The 14352-nt window shown below is 41.0% G+C and overlaps 1 protein-coding gene across 2 annotated transcripts in view; it reads left to right on the top strand.

Annotated features, from left to right (window-relative positions):
• The window catches only part of LOC133544370 (neurobeachin-like protein 1), a 154622-nt gene that overhangs the window by 61616 nt on the left and 78654 nt on the right, over positions 1-14352 (top strand). For both annotated transcript variants that reach the window (XM_061889607.1, XM_061889606.1), the window contains exons 15-20: positions 3-574; positions 2709-2841; positions 7048-7167; positions 7242-7551; positions 12891-12976; positions 13060-13149. In XM_061889607.1, coding sequence (XP_061745591.1) covers positions 3-574; positions 2709-2841; positions 7048-7167; positions 7242-7551; positions 12891-12976; positions 13060-13149 — 1311 coding nt within the window. The remainder of the gene's footprint in view (positions 1-2; positions 575-2708; positions 2842-7047; positions 7168-7241; positions 7552-12890; positions 12977-13059; positions 13150-14352) is intronic.

The raw sequence follows: 14352 nt of genomic DNA, 5'->3' as shown, positions 1-14352 counted from the left end.
AGGCGGTAGAGGGTGAGCACACATCAGTGGGCCTCTTGGGAATCAGCAACGTGGAGCCCTTGCTGCTGCTGGTCCAGTGGCTACCAGAACTAGACTCATCCGAGTTACAGAATTTCGCTGCCGACTGGCTCTGCCGCCTCAGCTGCCTGAACCGTCAGACACGTGCTACCTGTGTCAACGCCACCATGGTCATGCGTGCGCTGGCGGTCCTGGAGTGCCACGAGCGGCTCCACAGAGCTTGTGCAGAGAGCCTTTTGGGACTGGTGGGCTCGCTTGGCTCCCAGTCGTTGAGCGCCAGGGATCTCTTTGAGCTGCTGCACCTGCTCAGGCCTTCAGAGGCAAGCCGAGCACACCCCTACGTCGGTCCGGCCCTTAAGGCTCTCCTCGCCATGGTGCGCAAGCAGGGTCTGGAAAGTGCCATGCAGTACTTCGACCTGTCGCCAAGCATGGCCGGCATCGCGGTTCCAATACTGCACCGCTGGCCAGGCTCTGCCTTCAGCTTCTTGGCCTGGTTGTCTCTAGACCAGGATCAGTTGGGTCCACTTAGCAAAGGCAAGAGGAAACAGCTCTACAGGTTTGTTTAGCACACACACTGCAAAAACTGAAATTTAAGTAAGATTAAATATCTTAAATAAGGGCGATATTTGCTTATTTTCTGTCTGATAAGATAATTTTCTCACTAAGCAGATTTTATGTTCGTGTTTTATGCGTTTTAAGGGTTTTGGTCCTAAATGATCTCAGTAAGATATTAAAGTTAAAGTTAAAGTACCAATGATTGTCACACACAGACTAGGTGTGGCGAAATTATTCTCTGCATATGACCCATCACCCTTGATCACCCCCTCGGAGGTGAGGGGAGCAGTGGGCAGCAGCGGTTCCGCGCCCGGGAATCATTTTTGGTGATTCAACCCCCAATTCCAACCGTTAATGCTGAGTGCCAAGCAGGGAGGTAATGGGTCCCATTTTTAGAGTCTTTGGTATGACTCAGCCGGGATTTGAACTCACGACCTACCGATCTCAGGGCGGACACTCTAACCCAGGGGTCGGGAACCTTTTTGGTTGAGAGAGCCATACAAGCCAAGTATTTTAAAAAGTATTTCCGTGAGAGCCATATAATATTTTTTTTAAAGACTGAATACAACTAAATACATGCATTTTTAAGTAAGACCAATATTTTTAGAGTATAAATAAGTCTCTTATTCCTTTTAATAACATTGTTATTCTGAAACTAACCAACAATAAATAAAATACTTCTTACCCTTAATGCGACTTCTTGAACAGGTGCGGTAGAAACCGGATGGATGGATTAAAGTGCATGAGAATGTTTTATTTTTTTAACGTTATTTCTAACACTTGAAGACGCCGCACCGATCCGCCTGTCGATCTCACGATCCACTCTTCCCCCACTCGTGAACAAGACTCCTAGATACTTGAACTCCTCCACTTGGGGATCGGTGCGGCGTCTTCAGTAATGCGGACGTTGTATCGATCCGTTGTGGTGAAGAAGGAGCTGAGCCGGAAGGCAAAGCTCTCAATTTACCGGTCGATCTACGTTCCCATCCTCACCTATGGTCATGAGCTTTGGGTCATGACCGAAAGGACAAGATCACGGGTACAAGCGGCCGAAATGAGTTTCCTCCGCCGGGTGGCGGGGCTCTCCCTTAGAGATAGGGTGAGAAGCTCTGCCATCCGGGAGGAGCTCAACGTAAAGCCGCTGCTCCTCCACATGGAGAGGAGCCAGATGAGGGGGTTCGGGCATCTGGTCAGGATGCCACCCGAACGCCTCCCTAGGGATGTGTTTAGGGCACGTCCAGCCGGTAGGAGGCCACGGGGAAGACCCAGGACACGTTGGGAAGACTATGTCTCCCGGCTGGCCTGGGAACGCCTCGGGATCCCCCGGGAAGAGCTAGACGAAGTGGCTGGAGATAGGGAAGTCTGGGTTTCCCTGCTTAGGCTGCTGCCCCCGTGACCAGACCTCGGATAAACGGAAGATGATGGATGGATGGATGGATTTTTAACACTGTTATTACCAGCCTAATTATTCATTTCTTACCTTGTTAAGCAATGTCAGCTAAGATTTATCTGAGAGCCAGGTGCAGTCATCAAAAGAGCCACATCTGGCTCTAGAGCCATAGGTTCCCTAACCCTGCTCTTGGTGGCCTAGTGGTTAGAGTGTCCGCCCGTTGCTGAGATTGTATGACCTATATTGAGTAAAACATGCTTGAAACCAGAATATCAACTGATGCAAAGCTGTGTCATTAACACAAGTATAAAACTAAAGTGTTTAGGTTATAATTTCTTACTTCAAGCATGAAAAAAATAAATCCTGATGCCGAGCGCATGTCATTATGTCAAGATAATGGCACTAGCATTTACTTAATTTAAGAATATTTTTCAATATATTGAGGAAAAAAGGTCTCTTTTTTTCTACCAAGAAAAGTGCACTTGTTATTAGTGACAATATACTTATTTTAAGGTAGTTTTGGGTTCATTGAAGTTAGCTAATTTTACTTGTTTTGGAAAGTCTTTACAAGCCGAATTTCCTTGTTCTATTAGCAGATAATTTTGCTTAGTTCCAATAAAATACCCCTCATTTTTGTATTTTTTTGTCTTGTTTTTGAACACTGACTTTTTGCAGTGCAGCGAGTGAACATTTCTCCAACGTCAATAACTTCCGAACCCTTTTAACCGTCTTTCACTCTGCGCAGTTTCTTTACGTCAAGTGGCACAGGCTTTGAGGCCTTCATTAGTGCTGCGGGTGTGCTGGTGGTGGCTGTCTGCACGAAGAAGGAATACGTCACAGTCATGCTGCCCGACAACTGCTTCTGCGACTCTCTCTGGGTGAGTCCAATGTAGTGCCTCATGAAATATGACACTCTTTTTACACAGCTGCTATGGTCTTGGATCCGCTTTGGATTGGACTCTTGCGACTGTGTTGGATCCATTATGGATTGAACTTTCACGGTATCATGTTAGACCCGCTCGACATCCATTGCTTTCGTCCTCTCCAAGGTTCTCATAGTCATCATTGTCACCGACGTCCCACTGGGTGTGAATTTTTCCTTGCCCTTATGTGGGCCTACTGAGGATGTCGTAGTGGTTTGTGCAGCCCTTTGAGACACTAGTGATTTAGGGCTATATAAGTAAACATTGATTGATTGATAATTACATTACATCATCGACGATCAACAATATGCAGACTAAGGAACATTTGAATGCCACAGATTGTAAACACTATCAATAACATCTGGTTTTAAGGAGTGCAACGGTATGACCTGTTCGGCCTGTCCTTCAGGGCAGTGTTTTTGAGCTGAGGCACGTTTTTTTTTTCATTGAAAAAATCCGTAGGCACACCACCGGCAGAAAACATTGAAAAATGAAACTCAGCAGCCGATATTGTCAGTAAAAAGTCGTTCTCGCAATTGTTGGATATTAATTCAAACCATAACCAAGCATGCATCACTATAGCTCTTGTCTCAAAGTGGGTGTTTTTGATTGATTGATTGATACTTTTATCAGTAGATTGCACAGTTCAGTACATATTCCGTACAATTGACCACTAAATGGTAACACCCGAATAAGTTTTTCAACTTGTTTAAGTCGGGGTCCACGTTAATCAATTCATGGTACAAATATATACTATCAACATAATACAATCATCACACAAGTTAATCATCATAGTATGTACATTGAATTATTTACATTATTTACAATCCGGGGGGTGGGATGAGGAGCTTTGGTTGATATCAGAACTTCAGTCATCAACAATGATATCATGTGAGAAATGGACATTGAAACAGTGTAGGTCTTATTTAGTAGGATATGTACAGCCAGCAGAGAACATAGTGAGTTCAGATAGCATAAGAACAAGTATAAACATTAGAAGTACATTTGAGTTGTTTATAATCCGGGGAGATGGGATGTGAATGGAGGAGGGTATTAGTAAAGTGTTGAAGTTGCCTGGAGGTGTTGTTTTAGAGCGGTTTTGAAGGAGGATAGAGATGGACTTACTTTTATACCTGTTGGGAGTGCATTCCACATTGATGTGGCATAGAAAGAGAATGAGTTAAGACCTTTGTTAGATCGGAATCTGGGTTTAACGTGTACTGTCACCACCTGTCACATCACACCCTGACTTATTTGGAATTTGTTGTTTTCCTGTGTGTAGTGTTTAAGTTCTTGTCTTACACTCCTATGTCACTGGCTTTTCCTGTTTTGTTAGCAGTTTCATGTATTCCTTTGAGCGCTATTCCCCGCACCTGCTTTGTTTTAGCAATCAAGACTATTTAAGTCGTGCGGAAGCTATCCTTCTTTGTGTGGACATAGTTGATTGTCATGTCATGTTCGGATGTACTTTGTGGACGCCGCCTCTGCTCCACATGCTGTAAATCTTTGTTGTCCTCCAGCATTCCGTTTTTGTTTACTTTGCAACCAGTTTAGTTTTTAGTTCCATTTTGAATAGGCGTCCCTAAGCTGCAATTCCTTTTCTTAGGAACACTGTTTATTTTCAGTTTAACCATTAGATACCTTCATACCTGCAAGCTGCCTCCGCTGTCGTCTGCGTTTTGTGATCACGACAAACCATTGTCTTAGTTCCCGACATCTACTAAGCTGCCACCTACTGATATGGAAGAGTATTACACGGTTACTCTGCCGAGCTCTAGACAGCACCGACACTCAACAACGGCACATTATTTGCGGATTATAATTAATAAATAAAAAATAAATTAAGATAAAATATTTTTAACCCATCCATCCATCCATTTTATACCGCTTATTCCCTTTGGGGTCGCGGAGGGCACTGGTGCCTATCTCGGCTACAATCCCAATTAGGTGACATTACAATATCTCCCACAGCACACCTGACTGTATTTCGCGGCACACTAGTGGTTGAATTAACACTGCTTTAGGGGACCATTCCACATTGTGATCCATACAATATACAGTGATAGGTAGACACAACGTAGCTTTTCGTGTCGTGTGCTTACAGCGGTCCAGGTAAGGTGTCTGGGCATCCCATAGTTTTACAAGGCACAAAAACCAAACAATAAGGATTTCTGCTCGCTGCTACAATGCTCATATATCTAGTCTTCTATGTATATATGTATATGTATTAGTGCTGTAGACTATTTTTAAAATCAGATTAAGATAATTAGATCACTATTCCTATTATTTATTTATATATATATATATATATTAGGGCTGCGAATCTTTGGGTGTCCCGCGATTCGATTCAATATCGATTCAATATCGATTCATGGGGTCACGATTCGATAATATATCGATTGTTTTTTTTTGATTCAACGCAATTCTCGATTCAAAAACAATATTTTTCTGATTCAAAACGATTCTGTATTCATTCAATACATAGGATTTCAGCAGGATCTACCCCAGTTCGCTGACATGCAAGCAGAGAAGTAGATTTTTTTTAAAAAGCTTTTATAATTGTAAAGGACAATGTTTTATGAAACGATTGCAATAATGTAAATTTGTTTTAACTATTAAACAAACCAAAAATATGACTTATTTTATCTTTGTGAAAATATTGGACACAGTGTGTTGTCAAGCTAATGAGATGAGATGCAAGTGTAAGCCACTGTGACACTATTGTTTTTTAATTTTTATAAATGTCTAATGATAATGTCAATGAGGGGTTTTAATCACTGCTATGCTGAAATTATAACTAATATTGATACTGTTGTTGATAATATTCCTTTTTGTTTCACTACTTTTGGTTTGTTCTGTGTCGTGTTTGTGTCTTCTCAATTGCTCTGTTTATTGCAGTTCTGAGTGTTGCTGGGTCAGGTTTGGTTTTGGAATTGGATTCCATTGTTATGGTATTGCTGTGCAGTGGTTTGTTGGATTGATAAAAACATATATATATATTTTTTTAAATCGATTAAAAAAAAAAAAGAGAATCGATTCTGAATCGCACAACGTATTTGATTCGATTCGTATTCGAATCGATTTTTTTTTTCCACACCCCTAATATAATATAATATAATATATATATATATACTAATCAAATATACTCCTCAATGTAAACAAATGCCATGGGTGGATCTACACAGACATCGACTGTAACGATACCAAGTAAAAGAGCCAAATGTAGTCGATACTACAATGATTATATTGATATTTTTTACTATCACAAAATCTTTTGTTGTTTTTTTAATTTTTTCTGAACCCAAGAAATACGTCTCTCGTCAGAGAAGAACTTTAATTATGACCAATGTATGACCCTGTAACTACTTGGTGTTGGATTGATTCCAACATTTGGAGTATCGCCCAAAACGTATGTAATAATATTAAACAACAGAAAAATAAGTGATTATTAAATTTTAACAGAAGTTTAGCAAGAACAGGGGTGCCCACACTTTTTCTGAAGGCAACCAAGTCAAGGGGACGTGCTGTCAGTGCCTCACCTGCCACCAGGTGGCTTAACCATATGTTCCAAAAAACATTAATAAAATAAAATAAGTTTTAATATTTCTCTTTTGGTTTATGCTTTCTATGTGATTTTAGTGTTGTTCCTGTATATTTTGATCATTTTCATGGTCAAAATCGCTGAAATTCCATGTTTCCTGATCAAAACAATGCAGCAGATGAGAAGTGCATATTATTAATCATTAAGTGTAATCATAAATATATCACAAATAATGATATTGATATATCATCCATCCATTTTGTACCGCTTATTCCCTATACAATATGATAATTAAAAATGTATGAATAATTGAACCATAGCCCTGAATTGTAATTGGATCATGAGGTTTCACCCTTCTGTATTCTTATTTTGTATTTGAGAATGAGCATATTTATTAAAGCATTAACTGCCAGCTGTCTGGAGTTAGAATTATTAGAAAAGTCACTCAAGTTCAAAAGGTAAGCAGTTCTACGTCTTGGCCTTTTGTTCCCTCACTGTACCGAGGTACATACCGCACCGTGAGGTTGTCGAAGCGTTGCACCCACTGGTTGTTAAGAGGATTGACAGAGAGGCAGTGTGAGGGTAAATGGGTTTAATTCTGATGGAATTTCTGTCAACAGCACAGCATTGGTGTGGTGCACATACCAGGGAAGAGGCCGTTTGGGCAGAGTCTGGTCTACATTTATGTGGACGGACAGCAAAAGCTTTCTGCCCCACTTAAGTATCCCACAATGACCGAGGTAAAACCAACACTCCCAATAATGAAGCATAATGTAAGTTTTTGTTTATAACGTCCCTTCGCTTCCACCCACAGCCCTTTACATCCTGTTGCATCGGCTCAGCGGGCCACCGGACCACTACTCCTCCACCGTCTCAGATCCCGGACCCCCCCTTCTCGTCCGCCACCACACCCACAACGCGGTCCTCGCTGGGCGGCATCCTTTCGCCTCAGGCGTGGGGAGGACTACTGAGCGGAAAGCCTGAGTCTGTGACGAAGCTCATCTCAGCGGGGACCCAGGACAGCGAGTGGGGCAGCCCCACATCGCTTCAGGGTCAGCTCGGGAGCGTGATGGTGTTCCACGAGGCGCTGCAGCCCGGCCATGTTAAAGCCATCTGTAGTGCTGGTAAGCACACGGTGACCATGGAGAAATGTGAAAAAGTGCAATGACGTAATATAGCAAAAAAATCGGAATCTCGATTCTTAGTCATCCCGACTGAATGGATTCATAGTTTTTTTAAATCGATAAAAAAAAATTATTTACAGTACAGGCCCAAAGTTTGGACACACCTTCTCATTCAATGTGTATTCTTTACTTTAAAGGGGAACATTATCACAATTTCGAAAGGGTTAAAAACAATAAAAATCCGTTCCCAGTGGCTTGTTGTATTTTTTGAAGTTTTTTTTCAAAATTTTACCGGTCTCGGAACATCCCTAAAAAAAGATTTAAAGTGCTTGATTTTCGCTATTTGCGATGCGACTATCCATTTCCCTGTGACGTCATACAGTGCTGCCAATGTAAACAAACAATTGCGAATACCACAGCAAGATATAGTGACATTAGCTCAGATTCAGACTCGGATTTCAGCGGCTTAACCGATTCAACAGATTACGCATGTATTGAAAAGAATGGTTGGAGTATGAAAGTATTGAAGAAGAAACTGAAGCTATTGAGCGAAAAGCTATTGACGCTTTTCATAGCCATAGCATGGTTGAATAGCTGCGTTAGCATCGCCGGTAAAATGTGCGGACCAAACGATCAGGACTTTCGCATCTCGTCACACTGGTGCAACTTAAATCTGTCGATTGGTAAGTGCTTTTTTCGCATTAAATGTGGGTGGAAGGAAACGTAATATAGTTGCAAATGCATCTGCAGGTTATCCATACATCTCTGTGCCATGTCTGCTTTAGCACCGCTGGTAAATAGCATGTTAGCATCGATTAGCTGGCAGTCAACATCAACAAAACTCACCTTTGTGATTTCGTTGACTTTATCATTGCAAATGCATCTGCAGGTTATCCATACATCTCTGTGCCATGTTTGCTTTAGCACCGCCGGTAAATAGCATCTTAGCGTCGATTAGCATAGCATGTTAGCATTGATTAGCTGGCAGTCACGCCGCGACCAAATATGTCTGATTAGCACATAAGTCCATAACATCAACAAAACTCACCTTTGTGATTTCGTTGACTTTATCGTTGCAAATGCATCTGCAGGTTATCCATACATCTCTGTGCCATGTCTGCTTTAGCACCGCCGGTAAATAGCATGTTAGCATCGATTAGCTGGCAGTCAACATCAACAAAACTCACCTTTGTGATTTTGTTGACTTTATCGTTGCAAATGCATCTGCAGGTTATCCATACATCTCTGTGCCATGTCTGCTTTAGCACCGCCGGTAAATAGCATGTTAGCGTCGATTAGCGTAGCATGTTAGCATCGATTAGCTGGCAGTCACGCCGCGACCAAATATGTCTGATTAGCACATAAGGCAGTACTATCAACAAAACTCACATTTGTTGTTGACCGGTAAAATTTTGTTGCAAATGCATCTGCAGGTTATCCATACATCTCTGTGCCATGTCTGTCATCGCCGGTAAAATGTGGAGACACTCCCGCACATTCAATGGGGGTCTGGCGGCAGACACTTTCGCCTCTTCGGGCCAGTGGTGCAACTTGAATCCCTCCCTGTTAGTGTTGTTACACCCTCCGACAACACACCGACGAGGCATGATGTCTCCAAGGTTCCAAAAAATAGTCGAAAAAACGGAAAATAACAGAGCTGAGACCCAATGTTTGCAATGTGTTGAAAATGAAAATGGCGGCTGTATTACCTCGGCGACGTCACATTCTGACGTCATCACCTCCAAAGCGATAAACAGAAAGGCGTTTAATTTGCCAAAATTCACCCATTTAGAGTTCGGAAATCGGTTAAAAAAATATATGCTCTTTTTTCTGCACCATCAAGGTATATATTGACGCTTACATAGGTCTGGTGATAATGTTCCCCTTTAATGACTATTTACATTGTAAATTGTCAGTGAAGGCATCAAAACTATGAATGAACACGTGGAGTTATGTACAAAGCAGTAATCAGAGCAAAAGATGGCTATTTTGAAGAAACTAGAATATAAAGCATGTTTTCAGTTTCACCTTTTTTTTTGGTTTCAGTACATAACTCCACATGTGCATTCACAGTTTTGATGCCTTCAGTGACAATCTACAATTTAAATAGTCATTAAAATTAAAAAAAAAATGCATTGAATGAGAAGGTGTCCAAACTATTGGCCTGTGCTGTATGTATATAAAATAATATAAAATATGTTTTTAGTCCATATCAATGCACCTCAGAGGAGATTTTGTAACCTGTAAGGTGTTTAGAAAAATAATTAATTATAATTATTATACCGGCAGCACGGTGCACAGGGGTTAGTGCTTGTTCCTCCCAATACGAAGATCCTGAGTAGTCCTGAGTTCAATCCCGGGCTCGGGATCTGGAGTTTGCATGTTCTCCCCGTGACTGCGTGGGTTCCCTCCGGGTACTCCGGCTTCTTCCCACCTCCAAAGACATGCACCTGGAGATAATTTGATTGTCAACTCTAAATTGGCCCTATTGTGTGAATGTGAGTGTGAATAATGTCTGTCTATTTATGTTGGCCCTGCGATGAGGTGGCGACTTGTACGGGTGTACACTGCTTTCCACCGGAATGCAGCTGAGATAGGCTCCAGCACCCCCCACGACCCCAAAAGGGACAAGCGGTAGAAAATGGATGGATTGATGGAATTATTATAACAAATACAACATTGAAAAAAATCGGCTTGAATCGAGAATTTTTAATGTTCAGCTTTTAAATGTTTGTTTCCACATCGACATTCCACGTTTTTCATGAAATATTGTAGTGTGTAAGGATGGGAGTGTCGAAAGATGGAGCTAACTTTGTTTCCTTATCAGAAATCGAGCCATATCCAAACATTCGTGGCTTCTCCATTCATCACACAACACTAAAAATGTATCCCGTGAAAACCCGTCCGACCGGAACTCTAACACTAACAAAAATTCTGTGGGTAATTATTGTAAACCCACTACACTATCAAAAAAAAAAATAGGAGCTTAACAAACAAGCCCGCGAGTTTGCATCATCTAGAGAGCTGACTTGTCGCCAGTGTTCCAATCCGAGCCACAACATAAACGGCTTTCTACTTTGCTGCTAATCATATTTGGATGATTACAATTTGAATACTGTTAGTTCCTAACCAGTTGTAGTTGTAGAGCATTTATTAATAGCCAGCGAGAAAATATATTTTTGACATGACTGCTACAAACAGAGGTCTAAACACAGGAAGTACATTTCCTGAGGGGGCGTGGCTACAGGATAGAGTTGCCAAGTGGGAATCGTTTTCAGAGTTCTTTGCATGCAAGTTAAAGAATTTTACATTACATTTTCAATGATAATTAATTAATTCCCAAAGAACTAAAATGTACTTTAAATTGGACATGTAATTGTGAAAAAGCCCACCAAAAGAGGTGGGTGGATTAGAATAAATCTAAAGGTAAAATATAGTGTAGAAATGAACCCAATTTTTAAAAAATGTAGTCTTGGTTTTCAAATATTTTTCCCCTCTTTTATTGTCAGTTTTTCTCTTTTTTTTCCTCAAAGGGTGCTCTCGTGCCTGTGGATCGAATTGTTCGGTGCCCAAAATGTCCCACCCCTATCAACCAGAGATGTACCGATAAAAAATGAATAATGAACACTCCCGACGGCTAATACTTCCGTTTTAAATTAGGTTTTTGGAAAAATCGTGATTCATAACTGTGCTTTGACGAACTAATGTGCCGACTAGTGCCAGCTCACTAGCTTAAATGCTAACATGAAAACAAGGGACATTAACGTTTTTCGCCATCAAAACCTTGGGGGGGTCTTTTATTTTTTTTATTTTTATTTTTTTTTATTTGTCATGAAAAAGGGAAGTTTTTGTCATGAAAAGGGGAGTTTTTTGTGGTTGGTGCACTAATTGTAAGTGTATATTGTTTTTTATGTTGATTATTTTTTTTATTTTTTTTAATTATAAAAATTAATAAAAAATTCATCTGCGGCCCGGTACCGATTGGGCTACGGCCCGGTGGTTGGGGACCACTGGCTTAGTGGCCACATATGTGGACAGCACCTTTTAGCTCTTATTTCCAAAATTGTGTACACTACTCAATTGGGATCTTACGGCCGCTTACGTGGGCACTTATACTGCCATCTGGTGGTGTCAGAAGAGTATAACATACAATGGAATTTGGGGAAAAAAAGTGCAAAAATAAGATTTAGCATGTCACTTAACATGAAGTACACGGACGTGTACTTATGGACTAAGTACATCGTATCAAAAGATGATTCTTAGTTTTTATTCTAATTAGTGTCCAATAAGCCCAAATAGCAAAGAGAAAGTAAATAAAAAGTGTGTAAACAAACAGCTTGGGCCTTAAGAGAACGACATACCCCACTCTAAATTTAAGTAAACACATGACAATCTGAGTAACTGAAGATATTCAATTGTGTACATTGAACCGACAAGCTGTGCCCTCTTAAAACACAATGATCATTCTATACTCAACTGATATACAGTAGGTAAGGTTGTATTTATGCCTAATTCCTGTGAGAATACTGCTTGTGACTGAAGCACTAAGGTGTGGAACTATGCAGGACTAGCTGCAGTGCGCTCAAACAACCACCAGGTAGAATATGTGAGCACATAGTACTGTATCATCACTTTGTATTTCGGACTTATCTGGTTCTTAGTGGATTCTTCACTCACGCTTTAAATAAGGGTTGAGGCAATAACGAACCCAGAAACCACTTTACGGTAGTAATATGAGACAGAGTAGTAGCAGAGTAGCCACAATGCTCGCCAGAAATAATAAACAATAATAATAGATTTTATTTGGTGGGAGAGTGGCCGTGCGCAGCCCGAGGGTCCCTGGTCCGTTGTGTCCTGAGCAAGACACTTCACCCTTGCTCCTGATGGGTGCTGGTTAGCGCCTTGCATGGCAGCTCCCTCCATCAGTGTGTGAATGGGTAAATGTGGAAGTAGTGTCAACGCGCTTTGAGTACCTTGAAGGTAGAAAAGCGCTATACAAGTAAAAGCCATTTATCATTTGTAACGCACTTTTCATTGGAATAAATCTCAAAGTGCTACAGTACAAACCAATGTATTAAACGGTATATAAACTGATGGAATCCTTGTCTACTATCAGTTAAGCATAAGAAACACAAAACATGCAAAATAGTGATGTTTCTAACATTTAGTTGTTTAAAAAATATATTACTTGGTCAAAAGATTTTAGCATGTGTACAAATTACTTTTTGACAACACCGCGATAATAATGATAAACGTGATCATTTTGGTCACGATAACTGATATGAAATTTCCATATCATTACATCCACAGACCTAACATTGATGTTTGTTTCTACGCAGGTCCAAACTGTATCTCCCCATTAAAAGTCCAGGAAGCAGAGCTTGGCGACTTTTCAAGCAAACTGCTGCTGCACTATTCACCAAAGGTATTTTTTTCTGCAAAACTTTAAAAACATCAAGTCCAGCCCAACATCAAACATGATGCTTTATTTATAACAATTTTTTACAGGCTTGTCAAAATCCGATCTGTCTCGATCTGTCCCCCAATAAGCTGCATGGGCGCCTGACTGGGAAGAAAGTTGTTAACTGGGACATCAAGGTTGGACTGCAACATCACTCTCAGACAGTCATTCTGTGTTCGGAATGTTAAAGGCCTACTGAAATGAGATGTTCTTATTCAAACGGGGATAGCAGGTCCATTCTATGTGTCATACTTGATCATTTTGCGATATTGCCATAGTTTTGCTGAAAGGATTTAGTAGAGAACATCGTCGATAAAGTTCGCAACTTTTGGTCGCTAATAAAAAACCTTGCCTTTACCGGAAGTAGCAGACGATGTGCGTGTGACGTCACGGGTTGTAGAGCTCCTCACATCCTCACATTGTTTACAATCATAGCCTCCAGCAGCTAAAGCGATTCGGACCGAGAAAGCGACAATTTCCCCATTAATTTGAGCGAGGATGAAAGATTTGTGGATAAGGATATTGAGAGTGAAGGAATAGAAAAAAAAAAAAAGGGCGAGGGCAATGGGACCGATTCAGATGTTATTAGACATATTTACTAGGATAATTCTGGAAAATCCCTTATCTGTGTTACTAGTGTTTTAGGGAGATTATATAGTACCTGAAAGGCCACGGGTGTGGTGACCGCCAGTGTCTCCGGTGGGAGGAGGTAATAGTCCGCAGCAGCTGCAGGAGGACGCAGGCTCCGCTCATAACTACGGTAAGAGCCAACTTATTACCACAATTTTCTCACTGAAACCTGCCGGTTGACATGTGGTTGGGTTCCATGTTCGCTTGACTGCTCTGTTCCATAGTAAAGCTTCACTTTTGGGAATTTTAAACAAGGAAACAAAGCTAAAAGCTTCCCACCTCCATCTTTCTACTTTGACTTCTCCATTATTAATTGAACAAATTGCAAAATATTCAGCAACACAGATGTCCAGAATACTGTGTAATTATGCAATTAAAGCAGACTACTCATAGCTTGGATCGGGCTGGAAAATAATGTCCGCTACAACCTGAGACGTCAAACGCACGCGTCATCATAGTGCGACGTTTTCAACAGGACACTTCGCGGGAAATTAAAAATTGCAATTTAGTAAACTAAAAAAGCCGTATTGGCATGTGTTGCAATGTTAAAATTTCATCATTGATATATAAACTATCAGACTGCGTGGTCGGTAGTAGTGAGTTTCAGTCGGCCTTTAAAGGTGGCATATGTAATAATGTGGCCAGAAATGGTACTGCAATCGCAGTCAAAATTCTGAAGTCACCTCCCTCTCTCCCTGACTGAGGTTGCC

Source organism: Nerophis ophidion, linkage group LG27 (genome assembly GCF_033978795.1).
Source record: "Nerophis ophidion isolate RoL-2023_Sa linkage group LG27, RoL_Noph_v1.0, whole genome shotgun sequence".
NCBI lineage: Eukaryota > Metazoa > Chordata > Actinopteri > Syngnathiformes > Syngnathidae > Nerophis > Nerophis ophidion.
Note: the sequence above shows the minus strand (reverse complement) of the source record. Positions and strands in the feature narration are given on the sequence as shown.